The following is a 19,928-nucleotide window of genomic DNA, read 5'->3' as shown; positions in this document are numbered from 1 at the left end:
TTTAACTGTGATGTACTAATGATATAAAGCAACCGGCGGAAATTGAATAAAGTTCTCGTTCCTGTAGTAGCAGAGACACGGTGTGGCACCGTGGGTGAAATGGTGAAGCAGTCTTTCAAAGCTGCTGTGAACACAGCCAACAGGGAAAGGGTAGGAACCACACTCAGAAGGTTTTCAAAGCGGTTCCTTCCTGGTTGCTGTATGTGGATGCAGAGCTGTTGTAACGTCTTTATTTGGAAATGTAAGACTTAGATACCACTGTCCTATCAGTTTCAGAGTACGCTGTAGAGCTGAACTCAGTTACTATGCAAGATTTTTTTTCATGCTGTCATTTGTAATATGTTTGTGAGAATCCTTGGGATTAAAAGTTTTGGTTAAAAAAAAAGAAAAGAATGCAGAGAGTGATGCTGAACTTAAGGGTTTAGCTGTAGATTCTCTAGTCATTGAACACATCCAGGTGAACACGGCACCTAAGATGCGCCGGTGAACCTACAGAGCTCATGGTGGAATTAACCCACACATGAGCTCCCCCTGCCACAGTGAGATGATCCTCACTGAGAAGGAACAGATTGTTCCAAAGCCAGAAGAGGAGGTTGCACAGAAGAAAAAGATATCCCAGAAGAAACTTAAGAAGCAAAAACTTATGACATGGGAATAAATTCAGCATAAAAATAAATGCAGATAAAGAAAAAAATTGTTTGCCAGTTATACAAGTAAAGTATCTCACCTCCACAGTCAGATGTCAGAATGCATAAGAGACTAAATAAATAAATAAAACAGTGATCATCTGTGTTACAAGGCAAATGCATCCTGACCTTAGGCATATCTGAACCTTTGTCCATACCTGGCAGTCCTGAGCTGAAACCTAGGTTTAGCACGACTGCTTCTGACTAGTTTGAGATACCTTACGCTTCAATACCTGGTTATGAAAATGGAGACAATAATTCTCACAGCCTATCTCACAGAAGTATTGTGAGGCTAGCCATGTATTAACACATTTTTATGTCTTAGTTGCTTTAAAGAACAAATGAATTACCACTGTTGAAAAGTTGAGTTTAAGGATCACTGAGAACATTAAGTTTAAGTTGGGCAGTGGCCGCATGCGCCTTTAATCCCAGTACTCAGGAGGCAAAGACAGAGGTAGACAGATGGATCTCTGCGTTCAAAGCTAACCTGGTCTACACAGTGAGTTTCAGGACATCCAGAACTACATAGGGAAACCTGTCTGGAAAAACAAATAAGCAAATAAACAAATAAATATAAATTTTACTCATGAGACTAAGTCAGGAGGGTTACAAGCTTGAGACCATTTTGAACTACACAGTAAAAGTATGAACAAAACAAAGCACTAGGAAGTCAGACACGAGTAGATCAATTAACGACTAGGTTGCATTAGTCTTAGGTGAAAAAACGTAAGTCCTCCTGAGTAAACACCTATACATAGACTACTAAGAACTGTCTTGTAAAGGACTGGCTTATTTCACTGACCCGTATTATGTTCTAATTAACATGGGTTTAGTAGTACTATCTTCAAATGCCTCAGTTGGGAGCATTGAACTTACCATGATTTTATAGTATTAACAAATATTAATAATTATGAATGTTAGGAATAGAATAGGAGCTTCTCCTCAGAAGCCTACAGTTAAGATGTAAAGCCTGAACTAGCCTAATAAGACACTGGTGGTACTCACCATGTTGGCTTCTGTGGTCAAAAATAGAACAGGATGATGCAGCTGTCTTTGAGGCAGTTATGCTCCAGTAGATAACCCCATACAGTCCATTGGCTTACCACATTTGGAGGAGGAATTGAGCAGGGATCCAGAAAACAGTGAAGCATCGTTGACTGTGGTGGTCGAGACAGCCTCCTGTAACTACTAACACTTTAATGTCTACTTTTACATATCCCTTAAGTCAGATTCATGAGCCTCAGAAATAATAAATACATGAGGCAGTTGTGAGAGCCTAATATAGAGAAGTTACCAAGCCCAGGGTCAGAGTTTTTGAAGCAGCTCAGAAGAACAGTTGAACTAGAGACACCACATTCATTCCAGTGTGGTACTGGGAAAAGTTAGCAACTGTGATTGAAACAGGTTACTGACATTTTAGAGCTGGTGGAATTTGATGGAGGCAAGAATCTTTTAAAGCTATGTTTTGCTTTTGCACCTGTAGATACTAATTTCTAAAACAAAAAATAAGAGGGTTGCCAACCATATTGCTATGGAAAGTATATCACTGCGGATTAAACGGCCAGCTTTCTTTTAGGCTGAGCAGATAAATGGGGCAGAGCTGCTAACATGGTTGGATGTGTCAGGAGTTCTCAAATGCTTTTATAAGGCTCTCCAATAATGTTTTAAAACAAGTGGAGTTTCTGTTAACCTAATTAAGAGGTTTGTGCACTAGAATAAACAATCTGCCCTGAATTTTGCCTGTTTTTGCATTTAAACTTTTTTTTCCTCTAAAAACCAGTTGAGGAAATATACAAACATGACTTCCAGCCAATACCACTGGATTGATTTAGTTACCAAATGCTCTTCATCAAGCTTTTGCCTTTACCCAAAAGCGAATAATTAATCTCCCTGTTTTCAGACCTTGCCTTGTTTGGTTCGAATGTGCAGCAAGGAGAGATTACTAGAGGAGAGAGTCGAAGGAGCCGAGACCCTCGCCTATCTGATTGAGCCGGATGTCGAGCTGCAGAGAACCGCTAGCATAACGGATCACCTCATCGCCATGCTGGCTGACTATTTCAAGTATCCCAGCTCAGTGAGCGCCATCACCGACATCAAAAGGGTATGTACTGCGCACAGCTTTGAAACAGTTGACAGTTCCATCTGAGAGCCCATTTAAATAAGGGAATCTTTTATCTTTATTAACATAGATAGATTGTGAGGTTTAAAAACCTAGTTTGTTTAGTGTTTATTATTAGGATTTTTTTTTCACTAAGCACAAAATCAAGAAGAGAATTGCATTGTCCTTAACTAAGCTAAATCTGCAGAGTAGTGTGGTTCCTATATTGAGTATTGACTTTATATCAGTATCTAGCCCAGTTCAAAGTTACAGAATCATCTCTCCCTCCCTCCCCACTCCCCTCTCCCTCTCTGTCAAAGCTGGTATTTTTCTTAACTTTTGCCTGGTTGATCCAGTTTATTGTCCATCAGTCTTTGTACTTTCTTTTCCTGACTTCCCTGTTCTGGTTTTACATTGTGCTTTTGGTCAAAGGCTAAGTGCTACAGTATCATTAACCTCAGTTTAGGGACAATAAGGACCAGGTCATGTTTACATTCTCTGAAAATAAAGTTCTTTGGAGTTTGGGATTCTTTTTGACTTTTTACCTTGCAGCCTGTTTGCCATTTCCATTTCTCTAAAAGAATCTATTAACATAGCTGTATTTAAGGAGGTCATGGCAGATTTGTGGTGAAGGCCAGCTTGTGACTGTGGCAGTGGTCCCAAGAATGACTGCTGTCTTCATCTTTCATGTGCTCTGACTCTGAAGCTATTCACCCAGCGGGCAGTGTCCTATTTGTCATTTTTATGTTGAAAATAAATTATATGCATGTTTTTTTCTCTGTTTTTAGGGAGGCCTGAAATAACTGTCCATGGGGCTTGCATTAGTTACACACGCTTCCCTCTGCATTAAAGTTACAGGTTAGAAGCCAGATGTGACAGCACATGTCTGTAATTCTGACGCTTGGGAGGCTGAGGCCGGAGAGCAGTGAATTTGATGTCAAATTGTGCTACATAACAAAAGACCCTATCTCTCCACCCCACCCCACACACAAGATAGCAAGAATAAAACTAAAGTTATGTGTTTACTTGTCCTTGGGTAGCATTTTTTCCTAGTAGCAGTGATGGACACATAGCCTTATGCCTGTTTCCCTGTGGTGTTTGCTCACACTGATAAAATATCTCACCAATGCAAAATACACTAGGGAGTCCTGATGGCCTCCTGAGTTTCCCTCCCCAGCAAGGGAAGGAGGAAAATGAACATGCCTCAGGAAACTGACTTACAAGCTTTGAATGTCATCATGTGTAATGTGCTTCACTTGCATGTGGAGGGTTATTCCTGATGTTTAGAAACTTTTTCATTTAGTTTCTTTCCTTATAAAACTGGAATAAATTTTAAATGACTCCAGATGACAAGCATGAGTGAATGCTTGATTTGAAAACTTTATGGTGTTGGATTATCCAGTGATGTTTTAGCTACAAAAGTGCAGATATTAAACCTATAGAGGGAAGTTCTCACATTAGTAAGTAGGTGATTGTCATGTTATCAGTCCACATTTGTGTTCTGTGGTAGAAGTTATGGCTGGAATGTGTGAGGACTTGAAGAGTTTCATGCTCTAGGGACAGCCCTTCAAGCAAGTCATCAGCACCCGCTTTTTTAGAGCTTCTCTGCTGAGTGTATTCAGAACCACCTCTCATATATATTGCATACTTTGTGATTGGAGCATTTCGTTATCCTAAATTCATAGCCAGTGGCAGCTAACTTACAATGCTTAGTGACAGTGCTGTCACTGCTTGGGTTGTAGCTGATTCAGCTAGTGCTTTAGGAGGTTTAGGAAGAGGGTTTCATAGTGTTCTGAATAGTAGGCAAACAGTAGTAGTTCTGCAAACTAAGGTAAGAGTTCACCTTCCCAAAATAGGTTCATTTAGATTGATGTTATTTACTTAAAGTTTAAAATATTATTGATGCATCTTGTATAGTTGCAAATTGTATTTAAATATGAAAGATGTTTCTATTTTAATTTTATGGTAATTTGTTAGGAAACAGGTTTGTAGAATTGCTAACATATAGCCAGTTATGTATATCTAGAGATAGCAGTAATTGTTTCATGCTAATAGTTTATTCCAAAATTTTTCTTTAATAATCCTGGACATACATGTAATAGATAGTGGTGGTGACCTTTGTATATTGATTGCCAAGGGTTTTTACAGAGGGCTTCCTATTTCTAAAAGTTTTTAAATGTCAAAAATTAGGAAACTTTTAGTTTAATAACATTCATTTTGTCCAACTTGCAGTTGAAGACTGTATAAGTCTGGTTGTCCCTTCTCTCTGTCCCGTTTTCAAGAGCCAATGGAAGCAAACATCAGTGCCACTGACAACTAACTACCATCTGGAGACCCGGCTCTGAGTCGCATCAATACCAGATCAGACAGAAGTAGACTGCATTTCAAGTCACTCTGACACAGACACAGCAAGATCTCAAATGTGAGATCTAGAGTAGCTAGGAAATTTATGTAGTGCCAGTAACAGTGTTTATAGTTGCTACTTTCCCTGAAACTCATTTATTTTCGTGGTTTATTTTTATTATTTTATTATGTTGTATTTTACTGAACTATAACTTAGAGACTAATTTGGAATTTCTCTTTCCCCCACCACCTGTAGCTTGATCACGACTTAAAACATGCCCATGAACTTCGCCAGGCTGCATTCAAGCTCTATGCCTCTCTCGGAGCAAATGATGAAGACATCCGGAAGAAGGTGAGTCTGGGAGAGGGGCGTCCCCCAGTCCTGACAGCCAGCAGGCAGGGAGTGACGTCAACCTGAAAGTCGTGGTGAAGAGCACTAACAGTGACTGAATATAATAAAGCAGAGTGACAAAGGCATAATTGAAGAATGAATGGGACCTGGATTTGGGGGGTTGTTTGTTTTTAGAATCTAGAGTGGCATGGCCATGCTGGAATGATACGTAACTGGCCTGCTGATTGTGTCATTAATATGAATCATTATGTTGCACACTTTTGCATGTGTTCTGATAAAAATCATTTCTAGCACTGTGAAGCTTTAGACACTTTGAAAGATCTAACACTAGAATTGTAAATGTTATTTATTGATATTCCTTCTAATGCCATTGAGAAATTCAAATCTCTATTGTATATTGTTCTTTAATAATGTGGCTTAGTTTTATGTTTTGATTTAAAAATTTTTATTTTAATTTTTGCTACTGTGCAAGTTTAATGTGAATAAAATCTTTGTGGAATGATGATTTTATGTTCAGTGAGTGGTCATCTGAATTTACCAGCTCTTCTGAAATGTCTCACTGGTACCTCACCCCCATGTTAGTCTGACACTGAACTCATGTTCTTTATGAAAGTAGTTCTAGGTAAGAAGTACAGTGTAGTGTTAAATTCTAACCTGGCTCCCCCAACAAACTAAAAGGCTAGAATTTACCACTCAAAAACTTAAAATCTGATGGATTCCACACAAGGGGATTGCAGACATCAGTCAGCCGAACTACATGTCCTGTCATGAGTGGCTGTAGTAACATTTTTTATTGAACATGACAATTGACTGACTCTCTATCTGTATTGGTATTTTAAGGAGGATCATGAGAGAGATTACGTTTTCACACTTACCATGATTCAGAGAAGAATTTTAGGCTTGTTAGCAAAATAAAGGAACCAACCTTAAGTATGTTGGAGAAACACATTGAAAAAGAATCATCCTTGAAGAAATCAAAGGAACAGCAATAGGATTAGAGTTTGAGGAGCTTTGATTTTTAAACCAGTTAAAAAAGCACAGCCAACAGCAAGCTGAGTTTTCCATGCATCGCAGCTAGTGAGAGGTTTTTGACCTCTTAAAGTGTTTCTAGTACATGACTTATAAATGTCATTTTTGACACCTGTGATTTGCACTTGTAAACTGTTACTTCAAAGCAAACATTAGATATGTGGTTACCTGTGTCTAACCTTGGTTTATGGATGTTGACACTGAAATATTTTGTTCACTTTAGACATGTGGTGTATCACAAGAGACGACGTTTTGATGGTAACTCATATAGATTAAATTGATGATGACATGGAGTGTGTAATTTATGATCGAGTTATTAGGAAACAGGAAGAATATTTTATATATCCTTACAGCTCCAATAGACCATGTCCTAGAATAAAGGGAGTTAGATAGATGGACCATAAGGGAATAGGATGTTCATTTGTACTTCTTTGTACTTTTGTCAATAAATGATTGTTTTGGAATTAATGATTTAATACGTGATACCGTGTCCTAGAAGTACTTGCAACGTAACAGTCTAATCAATAGTCTACTAAAACCTGTATTCACAATGTGTACAAATGTCTGGTAAGGCTGTTGATCATTTCTGTAGAAAGATAACAAATAAAGAATAAGTTATAATTGTTTAAAAAACTATAGTTTTTATGTGTGTGGTAAAGAAAAGTTACTGTGCTATTCTTCTGTGATGGGATTATATAGTGTTTTTAGGAAGTTCCTTAATTCTGCGAAATTGCTGAGTAGTTTACAGTTCATAGAAGTCACTGAAGAAAAGTGAGAATTATAGACATTCTGCTTCAAGACTGGTCTTAGAAGTGAGAACAAAACCCTTATTTTCAGTGTATACAAAGTGATAACTTCCCTGAATGCACTTATTTCTATCCCTTTCTTTCCATTGGAATGATTGGTTGGATAGATTGAATTTACTTTTCCCATGAAATATTTCTTTCTCTTTTATACTCATGCCTTATGTAATTTGGTTTTATTTTTGTGTAGATTCTTAGCATACACTGTAATTATTTTTAATATAGTGTTTATACTTGTCAATATAGAGTTTCAGTATACTGATAATACTGTGAATAATCTTGAGAAGAAATTTGCCAGGCCCCTCAAAACACAGTTTTATTTTCAATTTTTGCATGTTTTAGCCATAAAGATTAAATGTTCAATTGGTCTGGTTTTCATAGTGGAAACAGGAACTTATTCAGTAGATAATATTCGTCACAGTGTCCTACTGTGTCCAGCTAAGGAAAGACAAAAGAAAAAAATCTGAGAAAACCAGAGCAACACCCAGGCACAGTGAGAAGTAAACACAGCCGTACCGTAAAGGAAAATGGCAGCCATCTCTCTTCTAGGATCCCCCCCACCCCCACTTCTCTCTGGGCTTTGAAAGATGGCTAAAGGTCTGCTGCGTTATTTCTTTAGTCAGACAAAATTTAGGGTAAAACTAAACATGATCTCCATGTCCTTTGGTATCCCTTTTTTGGAATCATGTCACTGTATTTCCATTAAAAACAATAATAAAAACCAACTGTTCCTACAACTTAGAAGAACTCAGGAAATACCTGTTGAACAAGAGTTGAGTGTGGACTTGCACACCTGTCATTCCAACACTTGGGAGATTGGAAGCCGAAGAATCAGGATTTCAAGGTCATTCTTGGGTACATAGTAATCTTGAGGCCAGTCTGGGCTATATGAGACCTTGTGCCAACCCTTCCCCCACCCCACAAAAAAATTGTTGAGTAAGTATAGAAACAAAAATGGAAAAATAATACAGGAGGTGGTGTGTCATTTAGTGTGACTGAACTGTCCTTTCTCTTGTGCACAGCAAAGTTGGTGTTTTTATTCCTTGCTTTTCATCGTTTATCGCTCTGGCATACTTACTAATCTCTGAAGTGCTTAGTGTCTAGATAAAAGGATAAAGCAAGGCTCTGATTGTGAGAGTAAAGGTAATACCATTGACTGGGTCAGGAAGAAAGAAAAGCTCAAGACACCATGGGCTCAGTGAGCTTAATGGTATTATACCTTGTCACATGCAGCTTAGAAGAATTCAGCTTATCTGTGATAACTTGGTAACCACTGATTCTTGAGTGGATTATGTTAGAATAAGGACACAGACAGGAAATGAGAGCTTAATAGTGTGTTTTAGCTGTAACTAAGTTGACAGTAACACCAAGTAGGCATTAGCTCTGGTCTCTGTGAGGGGCAAGTCAAGTTCCTAATGGTACCACCTCCTAGTGCTGGTTAGAAAGCTGAAGTTCAGCTCCTGGGGCAGGACAACAGGATGTAGAGCAATAAACATTCATATGCAGGCATTGCCAGTGAGTGGTTAAGTCTTGCAGAGCCAGCAGTAGCAAGCAGTCCTGTAGTTTTGAAGCCAGTTCTTTTCTAATGAAGACACGAAGACCATCACTCCATTTCATACCTGTTGATCATCAGGGACATTAGAAACTGAACACCTGTCACCTCTTTCAGTCTCTTCAAGGAGCTAATGGAATGTTTCAGAAATTTAGGAAATATCCATTGGAGGAAAATGGCCATGGCACAGAATAAATTAACTGCAGGGAAGTTACTAAAGTAAGGATGCTGTCTTTGCTTTGGGTAAAACTAAGTTATCAATAAAAAGGTTAATGAAGCACTGACGGTAGTCACTGTTCCTTCTGGGGCTCTGCATAGGTGAGCCTTTCAGAATGTTGCCCCTAATGTCTGAGTACTTGCCTTTTAGCTGGCGGTACTTTTGATGAACTAGAGTGTGAGCTCCGTGAGAGCAGGAGTTCCTTGTTGTTCACTACTGCGTACCCAGCACCCAGCGTCCGCTGCTCCGCACAGTTGGCGATAGACATTTGAAGAATGAATGACCAGTGAACAGAGTAATCAAAGCAATGGATGAATGAGCCGTGTTTTAGAATTACATTATTCTGTACCAGTTATCAGGTGATGTTGACCTGACTTGATTAGGAGCTGTCCCAACTTCTCCAGCAATCCTGTATGCATGAGAAGAGAACTTTAAATGGGAGAAATCGATGTCTGCTCCTTCCAGGCAAGGACTTGCATTAAATACAGCATAGAGAAAACACAAATAATTCTCAGCTTTCAAGAGGCAGGTAATCCTAATTCTAAATGTCTACTAGCCTGGATTACAGATCAAAGAGAACCTATTTTATGTCGAAGTAATCATGACTGCTGTATTACAGTTAGAGGTGCGGGAGTAGTTGCTGGGGCTGTAGTTTTGAGCTGGCATGTCACAGCCCTGCAACCATCCTCAGCACCCCAAGGTGGTGACAAGGTTCTCTTTTTCTCTGTGTGTGACTTACAAAAATTGATAGAATTCACAATTACGAATCTGGAATACATTTTCTAAGCTAAACATATGGTGTAGTTTGTAGAAGCACTCAGCCTGCTTGTAAAGGTGATATTACACTGACATGAAGTATTTTCCCACTTGATGAATGTCTGTTGTTTTTTTAAAAGTCAGTACTGCCTTCAGTTAACATTGACTAATTGAACCCACTCTTTTGTTGTTCAGGGGAGAGATCAGCAGTGTTTAAAACTCAGCCTTAGTAAGCTAGAGGACTGAGAAGTTGTCAGGCTGCATTTGATAGGAGCACAAAGAATTATTTGGAACAAATTATAGTGTACCTGTTATTTTGAATGAAATTGAAATCTAATTGCTTTGGGGACATCATTTTTAACCCTTTTAAAATGCTTTTTATCTCACATTTCAAGAACTGAAAATAGTTTTCAGTTATGCCTTCTGGGGAGTTACAGTAACTTTACATGGCCTGAGGCAAAGCAATCAAGGTTGGGATTTTTTCTTTTTTTAAAGTGGCAGAGTCAGCCTATGTCCAAGCTAGCTGACACTCTGGTCTAAGCGATGATGCTCCTGCCTCAGCATTGTTAGTGGCTCAGACTGTGGATGACATCATTAGACTAGGTTCTTTTTATCTGTAATTTGAACTTAAAAAAGAATATGAGCAGAACAAATAATGTCAGAAGAAATAAGAACAAGAGAGGCAACAAAGAAACCTGAGAATCTCCTTCCTGAACCTTTTCCCAGCAAGGAAGAGTCAACATAATGTATTTATATTTAGCATGATGTTGGCCACATAATAAGCAAATGGCATCAGTTGTTTGGTTGTTTTAAATTACCTTATCAGAGAAAAATAAAACACCATATATCTATTTTGTGTGTTTGAAGAAAAAAATGAACAACATTTGAGATGTAAATATGGATTTATAATGAAGAAAGTGACTTCATGATGTAAACTGCCCACATTGTCAGTAACTCCATTTCAGAAAAAGAATTCTTATAATTTAAAAACATACTCTTTCTATAGTGAGTCTCTCATTTCATATTTGTTTTATAATAATTAATTGAAGATACATTTTTAAATGCTGACTTTTCAAACATTATTTATGGTTGTCAAAGTGTTGCCAGCATGATTGATGCTGACATTATTGCTCCAGATAATCACTGTTCCTAGGAAACGAATTCCCCAAGGCATTCACATGACTCCTCTGTTCTCAGTGCTGGAAGATTTTATAGGGTGTTTATATTTGAAGTTAGTTTTCATATTTTGTGCTTTCTTTAAATTTTGTTACCCATTCACCATGGAAAATTTTATCTTTTGTTTATAATTGGATTTTGTTGTTATTTGGTCTTTTGGTTAAGAGTGTAAATGACCATGTTTGCATAGTTTTACAACTTATGACAGTTCTAAATGGTTATTTCAAAAGCACAGCATCAGATTCTGTATTTGCCTCTTCCATTGGGCAGATGTAAAGAATCACTTCTGAGCCTTACCTGTGTATTGAAGCAAACACCTGACCATGTCAAGGGTTTCCCATGGCACCACAGACAGCATCCTTTAGGACTTGGCTTTGCTGTAAATACAGCAAGTGCAGAGTTTATAATTCCTTAACTTAACTGGTGACTAAATTGTAAGTTACCTTTTTAAAGCTGACCTTCCAAAGAATTCTAAATGAGCCCTGTGACATTCATTCGAGATGGTAAGTATTTCTAAAGAGAAATCAGGTTTGTCACATGTCCACAAAGGTGTGACCATAGTGCTGTGTGCACAGTAGACATGCTGACAGAAGAAACCAAAAGACTTGACTAGAATGTCATTAAATGGAGACATGAAGTTAAGTGTTTTCATACAGTTCTTGGTATGTAGTTATAATTTCTTTATAATTTAGTTAAAATACAGGTGTTATATAAACCAAAAATATATGGGCTAAAATATGGTCTTTGATTATCTTTGTAAAGCAGATGAGCAGCTCAGTTGGATTTTTTTCTGGATAGGAAGTACTTGGAGTAATTAAGTACTGTAGATAGCACATCTTGAAAAAAAATTGTGTTTGTGGACAGTCAGGGCTGTCATTACAGTCTTCTCCACAGTTACACGTTAGTAGAAGGTCAGCAGTACACACCTGTCACCTGTGCAGCGCCTGCCATAGGAATGAGTTTGCATTTTTAAGTGGTTGGGGAAGAACTTTTTGACACGAGAAAAGTAAAATTCACTTCAAACCTATGCCAATATGGCTCTTTTCCAATAGAGCCGTGCTCATTTGTCTTGGACTCCCAGGGCATGTTGGACAGTGTAACAGAAGCATGATCCCCTGTGACTAAAGGACTCACCCTATTCTCTGGCCTTTGCACAAAGACGCCATCACTCTGTGCTGACACAGCACAGTATTACAAAACAACAGCAAACAAACAGAAACCCACCACAAACCAGTGATTCTCAATCTGTGGGGGTTCAACCTTTTGAGGGTTAAACAACATTTTAACAGGTGTCACCTGTGACCATCAGAAAACATATCTACATTACAGGTTATTAACAGTAGCAAAATTAGAGTTATAAAGTAGCAATGAAAATAATTTTATGGTTGTGGGGTCACCTTAACATGAGGAACTTACTGTATTAAGGGGTTGCATCATTGGGAAGGTTGAGAACCACTGTCATAAACTGATTTTTGGTGAAAAACTATACTTTTACTTTTGGTCTGTAAAAGGCAATGGAGCCCTACAAAACCAGAAGAGGGAGAGGCTACTTGTTTGCTTTCGTGCACAAAATCATTAAGCACTAACAGTGTGATGTCACTAGATATTCCTTACAAGTTAATTCCCGTGTTTGAGTGATGATGTCATATGAAGGACCTTGGGGAAATGAGAGGACTGGTTTTTATTTATGATATAAACTATTTGCTGAGTTCTGTAGCCTGGTTAGGAACATTACTTGAGTAAAATGCTTAACCAAGGTGAAAACAAATATCAAGTATGTTAGAGGGTCAAAAATCATACAGTTCATATACATCTAGGTACAGTGTATTTTGAAACTGAATTCCATGTAACTGGAACAGCTATTGATTGAGAACTCACCACGTGCAGGACACTGTGGTAAACTTTTTAGTATGTTACTTCTCTTCAACCTCATACCAACCCGTGAGATAACGGTTCCCAACCTGGAAGCAGTCTGTTTGATCAAGGTGGCAGCTAATAAATACATCTTGTGTCTGAATTCTATCCCAATCTCTCTAAAGCTAATGGCCGGCTCTTAACTAGTACATTGCTTAGGCACAATCACAATCACTAGTTTAGTCAAAGGATGGTATAAACTGGCAAGAAGAGTGTATTGTTAGTCTAAACCAGGGAACTTGGTATAGAATCACTTAGTGTGCGCTAGCTGATGGCAGAGCAGAGAGTTGAGAACATATGTCAGTTTTGGCACTAGGTAGATTATGAGATGCATTTATTCATTCGTGTGTTTATCAGTCATGATCACCCAGGTGGCTAGTACTGAAGAAAAGATTTGTTTACATCTTGTAAATTTAAAACAGATGAGGGTAAATTGCTATGTAGTCTTCCTAGGTTTCATAAGGGTATGGAAAGTCTTGTTTACACTGAACCAGTTTTGCCATGGCCAATTGATTCGTGCAGAATACGAATGACTGTAGCAGGGCACGGTGATACAAGCTAGTCAGTGCTTGGGGGCGTGGGCAGGACTGTATGTGGAAGGCCACATAGCAAAGCCCACGGTATGAACTGCTTATGAAGGAGTTTGCAAAGGTCATTTATGAAGAACTTTTGTTGAAACACTTTGCCTTCAACACATGAAAATAGTTGTTTCAGAAGTTTGGCCCTATAAAGCAGGAAATCTTCAAATCTGGTCCTTCTGCATCAATTTTAGTGTTTCTCAAAGGGTACCATCTAAATGTGGTCATATTGTAAATTATTTCTAGAGAGGAACTATTCAGATACTATCTCAATCTTTGGCATTTTTCTTTTAAATAATTTGTTTATTCTTTTGAGGTGCTGGGATCAAACCCAGCATGTACATGCTAGGCAAGTCACTCCACCACTGAACTACATCCCCAGCTAGAGGTACTATTTCAGCATTTGACTTTACGGACAGATTTCTTATAGAATAGGTATAAACTTGAGGTAACATGCGGCTCTTTCATCTTCGAATAGCCACCACTTTGTCAAGCCGTATTGTTCATCATTAGAATGAAAGCTACTTAAAGGTAGTGCCTGACTATTATAGGTATTAGCCTTGTATTTGCTCAGTAAATTGTGTATGTCTGGGCCTTCATAAAGACTGTGAGGTATATAACTGTGCATATTCAGAATAAACTTTTTATGTTGTACAGTTCCTGGGACAGAGCACAGTTCACATCCCTGGAGCAGTAAACAAGGAGGTAGAGGAACATTTGTCACTATTTGAATAGTAATTTCTAACAGTTCTATTTGTTTGTTAAACTAAAATATAATTTGGTGGCTGCTTATATTCTGTGCTGATATAAGCTAATGATTAGACTTAAAAATTGAATTCCTGGAGTAATATTTTTTATAGATTTGCTGTTTTTTCATACAACATAACATTTCTGATATAATATTTATACTTTTTTTGTTGTTCAGCCATAAAAAAAAAGTTTAGCTGAGACAACCCACATTTCTTCAAAGTATAGAATATATTAGAGTTCTGTGGTGTGCGTGCGTGCGTGCGTGCGTGCGTGCGTGCGTGCGTGTGTGTGTGTGTGTGTGTGTGTGTGTGTGTGTGTGTGTGTATGCGGGTGCATAAGTCCATGCTTGCTCATGTGGAAGCCACAGGTCAATGTCTGTATCCTCCTCCTTTCTTACTACCCCTCTCTTTCCTACACCATTATGAAAGTCAGCTTTTCTTTGACTACCATGAGGCCTTACAGTCACAGTGCTCATCTAGGTGAGGGTTAGAGCTCAAGTCAGCGTGCATTGCTGTCTCTGACAGCACTTACTAGACTGAAACAGTGCAGTCCATGCCCAGAGGTCCTCCCTGTTGTCCTTCAGCCACTCACTGCTGATCTGTTTCTTTCTCCCTGCTTAACTAGACTTCCTGGACGCAGTCACCATCTCCAGAGATTAAAGAGGCTCTGCCCTCTAGCTCTGTGCTGCTAGTGGCCATTTTTTGTCTTTAGAACACTTCACAGAACTTCTGGGAACCTTTCTCATAAACTCATTTGGAATTAAATTGTACTTGCCTGGTTGCAAGTGTACATTACCACAAATGACAATGTTAAGACAGTGAGCACTTTGCCATCTACTCTACCTGTTTGGCCCCAGCCCACCTGCTTTAAATTGCCTGTAAAGTTCACTAATACCACCAGAAATCCATGAGGATTTGCTTTATGTACATTTTGCTTGACCTGTTTAAAACATAGTTCAGAGTCCAAACTTAAGGGGTTTTTGTTTTGTTTTGTCTTGTCTTGCCTTGTTTCTTTTGGTCTCTGAAGAATGTGTCATCATGAGTCTTGCCGAGGAAGAGTTGAATCTGAGTGTTTTGCTTTACTTTATTTTTTTAATGACATATTCCTGATCCTACTAGTTCTTTATAAGCTCTCAAGAAAATGGTTTATATCCTGGCTATAACTGGATTATGAGTCTACTGGAGTTTATTAATGAAGGACTAAAAGTTTCTCTCGTATCTAATGGTCATCTTTGAGTTGCTGACCATGGCGTCTGTGCAGTGAACCATCTTGGTGGTGTTTGGTTCTGTACTTTTACCGTCTTTCTTTCATGCCTACAGGTCTTTGTCCTGGTGGCAGGGATTTCCCATCCTGTTCTACTAGATCCATGCCCATTCCTGGAAGAATTGCAATAATCCAAATGCAACAGTACGCAGATATGACTGTAGACACCAGTGCAACCCATAGTCCATTGACCCAAACCATCATCAGTGTCGGATGCTGACATTTAATCCTGTAGTTAGATTTACAGTCCCAGTACCTAGAAGAAAAAAAATGACTGCTTCCACCAGAAAGACAGCCTGAGACCAGTATCACTGCTGGTTGGATATGGCATCTGCAACAGAGGTCAGTGTGTCTTTAATAGACTTTCCAACAAGACCTAAGGGTCACAACAGTTTCCAGTTCCACTTGACGTTACTGTTATGTTCTCAAGGGTCCCAAGATGCCATTTTAGATGCTATGACTTAGTCCTTTTCAAAGCTTTTGAACATGGTACTGGGCTCATTGAAAGGTACAATAAGAGATCATGGTTTTTTATTCTTGCCTTTCCAACCCCAGATCTAGAAAGCAATGTGGCAGTACATTAGACTATTATGAGCCAGTGGATCTTGGCAATAGTCACCACTAACTCTTTGATTTCTGACCTGGAAATGTGTTTTTCCTTAAAGCCTTGGAATCACATTTTTATCCTCATTTTGGTCATGGTACTTACCATGATGTTCCCCGTTACCCCTGCATACATGGCTTTATTACTCATGATATAATACTTTGGTTAAATCATGTTGTTCACATGACCTTTCTGGATGCCCTTTTGGACTGGAATTATATGTTTATATTCTGATTTTGTGTCATTTTTACCCCTTATGGATTGGTAATCTTGTTGAAGAAGACAAATCAAATTATCAATTTTGAGCTTCCTAGAACCTTGGCAAGGGTCTGCTTTATAACAGCTTAATCAACAAATCTACATCTTGGATGCCCAGAGGGAAGGTATTTAAGATAGCCTCACTGTAAAAACCTTAGGAATGAAGTGTGGGGCTAGATTCCATGGTTACACTGGTGGTACTGACAGCTCTTTATCATTCTCCCTGAACGTAGGTATTGTCTAGGAAGGTCACTGATGGTCATTCCCCAGTTCATAGCAAAACCCCTATTCTTCAAAATGGCTATGGTTCCTACCTGCCCTTTATTTATGTTTTTCTCATTCTGTCTCCCTTAACCCCATCTTCCTTCACTCCATGATCTGTCAGTCTTTAGATGCTTTTGCATTTGTAGATACAAGTGCCCATAGTACCCACAGTTAACAGTAGTAGTTGTTCAGGACCAGGTTTTATGGGAAGAAGGATTCTCTCCATCACTACTAGTCTTCTGAGTTTTAAACTGTGCTCATGATTAGACACATATTTGCTGAATAAATGAGTATAGGAATGCAGGTGGGAACTGGGTTAATCGCCTTTCCTGGTTTTGATGTGTGTATCACTAGGCCTAAGTCAGTCTGTTTTTTTCTCCTTCTGACCTTGCTTTTCATATTACTTCTGAACAAGTGATCTTGTCCATAGAGACTGACTGTTATTTCCCAGTGATAACTTGGAATGGTTGCTGGGTCTTCTTATTTTGCTGAAATCTCAGAGAGGCAAAGTGGATTGCCTACGATTATGTATCGGATCACTGCATAACATTGTATGTCACACCCTCTCCCACGGTTTTGACAATATCCACTCATTTTATTCTAGTCAACGCCTTGTTCCCTCTCCCTGGGGGCTGTTTGTTGGCCTCAATAACTTGGGGAAGGAGGTTATAGCCTTGATGTGGGGCCATAGTAAGCTTTCAGAATTCTCTAGCCCATCTCTTTTATAGAATTAGAACTTTCATAGGCTACGCAGTTTCAAACATTTATTTTTACTTGTTTGCTTGTGAGCAGTCTTTGCACAAATGCTGTATGTGTACATAGATGTCATCGTCCATGTGTGGAGGTTAGAGGATAACTTTTGGAAGTCAGTTCTTCCCAGTGTGGATTTCAAGAATCAAACTCAGGTTGTCAGGCTTGGTGGCAAGCCCCTTTACTGCTGAGGTCATTATGACCTGTTTCTATATTGAGACAGTCTTTTATTAGGTGTTTTGATTGCTGTACTATCCTGTCACTTTGTATATTTATGTCTTTGATTAATATGGCCAGTAAACATTATCCATAGTTCTCTTCAAGTCTTGCCCATGCCAGGGTTTCCTAAGCACCTGAAGTGAGAGCTGGTAGTGTTCTGGGGTTTTTAGAGAGTAATCCTGTTTGTCATTCTCCTATACACACATAACCTCTGAAGTCACTGTAAGCATAGAACAAAGAAATGGGGAAGTGGTCTGGGAGTCATGGTAGACAGGAATCTAAGCTTTATGTGCCTAACTTGATGGATTTGGCATAACAAGGTTAAAGAAAAAAGGAACAGAATGGAGAGGTTTCAATAAGAGACGGATGTGGAGCTCGGCCTGGATCACTGGGCTCCTGTGTTTGAGTTAGAGACCAGCTAGAGCAACATATACAGACCTTAACTCAAAGAAATGTTGGCCAAGTCAAGTAATGTCCCCTTGAAAAAAAGCAAAGCCTTTATAATGGAGAATTGAGTGCAGAGGAACTGGGGTGATGGACCTAGAAGGAATTTGAAGGGGAGATAGCTACCACAAGAGATGCTCATCTCCTACAGGTGAGTACAGGGCTGGGGGAACTAGTGGTGAAAGTCTGACAGTGGTGGGATTGTGTCTGCTGAGAAGCAGGCAGGCATCTACATTGGCAAAATGTATAGGAGAGTTAGCCTGAGAAAGAAGGCACATGGGAGGCTAGAAGTTAGAATGGAGCAGAACATGGATGTTCATAAAGGTAAAGATGTGATTAAGGTTGGTCTGGCATAAGGAACATATACATATTCTTTTACTATATTTACATATTCCTGGGCTGTTTGGACACTGTTAAACACTACGAAAATGGCCCTTTCTAACCTATAGCTAAAGTGTGGTTCTTTGTCCTTCTCATATCTCTCTCTATCTCTCTCTCCCCCCTCCTCCCTGTGTATGTGTGTTATCTGTATGTATATGCTACATGTATGTGTACAAGTGTTACATGTGTTTTTATGTGCACGTGTTACATGCATGTGTGTTACATACATGCATGTGTGTGGTTGTGTTACCTAAATGTGTGTGTACATGTATGTTACATTTGCGTGTGAGAGCTGAGCCTGCAGCAACTGGCTCTCTCTTTCCATCATGTGTGTCTAGGTGATTGATCTCAAATCCTAGACACAGTGGCAAGTACTGTTAGCCACTGAGCTTTTTCACTGGCCCAAGGCCTTTCATGTATATAAGTGTTTTACCTATATATCTGGTGGAACCACTTGTGTGTAGTGTCTTTTGAGGCCAAAAAGGGGCATTGACTTCTCTAGACTGGAGTTAAAGATGTTTGTGAGCTGCCTGGTAGGTGCTGGGAATCAAACCTGGGTCCTGTGGAAAAGCAATGCTTTTAACCACTGATCCATCTCCGCCCCATGTTCTCTGCTCCTGATGGTAGAGAGCTCTTTACTGGTCACTGGTAATTTGAAATGACTTTTGAACATCCTGAGATTTCTCACCACCTGCTCTGAAGTCCAGTTTCTTAATCTTCTCATTTCTCTCTAATTTGTCTTAAGCTTCAGCTTTAACTGCACACTGGACTCACCCCCCTCCTTTTTTAAAGATAAACTACAGGTTCCCGTCTATGCAAGAATCTGATCCAATTGGTGTGTCCTAGACATAAGAACTGTCAACCATTCCTTAGGGTATTAGTGTGTGCTGGGACTTCCAGGCGAGAGCATGGACCCCTCCTGATGATGGATCGTTATGGTTGAAACTGTTATCCAGAGCAGTATTATAAGTCTTGCTAAGTGCATGAACTCTGCAGTCAGGAAACTCGTGTGTTATTCAGAATCCCCAGTTTCCTAGCATGTCAGTGAAAGAGATAACAGAGGCTCGAGATAACCAGAGAACACAAAATGCTCATTAGCATGACAGGTGGCACACAGCGAACCCAGCAGGTACCCAGTGGTGGTACTGAGTTTTTTGAGATTGCACTAGCACTTTAATAGGAAAAGTCTGTTTTTTCATAGGCCCGAAAAAGTTTAACTTAAGTTCCTCTTCATTCATCAGCTCTTGAGCTAAAGAAGACGGATTTCAGGATGTCCTACTCTGAGCCAGAAGAAGCAAAGCTTAATGATTGTTATGATTTCATGTACCAGGGCCTGGTGCTGTGGTGAAGGACAGCAAGGGTTACCTGTGAATATTTAGCTTGGTAAAGTAGAGGCGCAGAGTGGCTGTGTCAGAACCCGCAGATTTCTTTCACTCGATGAGGGCAGTGTGAACTGTGATTCATTGTCATTCTTACAGGAAATGCCTCATA

At 39.2% G+C, this 19,928-nt stretch overlaps 1 protein-coding gene across 4 annotated transcripts in view; it reads left to right on the top strand.

Annotated features, from left to right (window-relative positions):
* Positions 1-19,928, top strand: part of ARMC8 (armadillo repeat containing 8) — an 82,001-nt gene that overhangs the window by 38,136 nt on the left and 23,937 nt on the right. For all 4 annotated transcript variants that reach the window (XM_080933926.1, XM_080933927.1, XM_080933925.1 and 1 more), the window contains exons 11-12: positions 2,587-2,787; positions 5,384-5,479. In XM_080933926.1, coding sequence (XP_080790052.1) covers positions 2,587-2,787; positions 5,384-5,479 — 297 coding nt within the window. The remainder of the gene's footprint in view (positions 1-2,586; positions 2,788-5,383; positions 5,480-19,928) is intronic.

The sequence above is a fragment of the Micromys minutus genome (assembly GCF_963924665.1).
Source record: "Micromys minutus genome assembly, chromosome: 21".
In the NCBI taxonomy this organism is placed as follows: Eukaryota; Metazoa; Chordata; class Mammalia; order Rodentia; family Muridae; genus Micromys; species Micromys minutus.
This window is presented reverse-complemented; position numbering and strand designations above follow the sequence as displayed.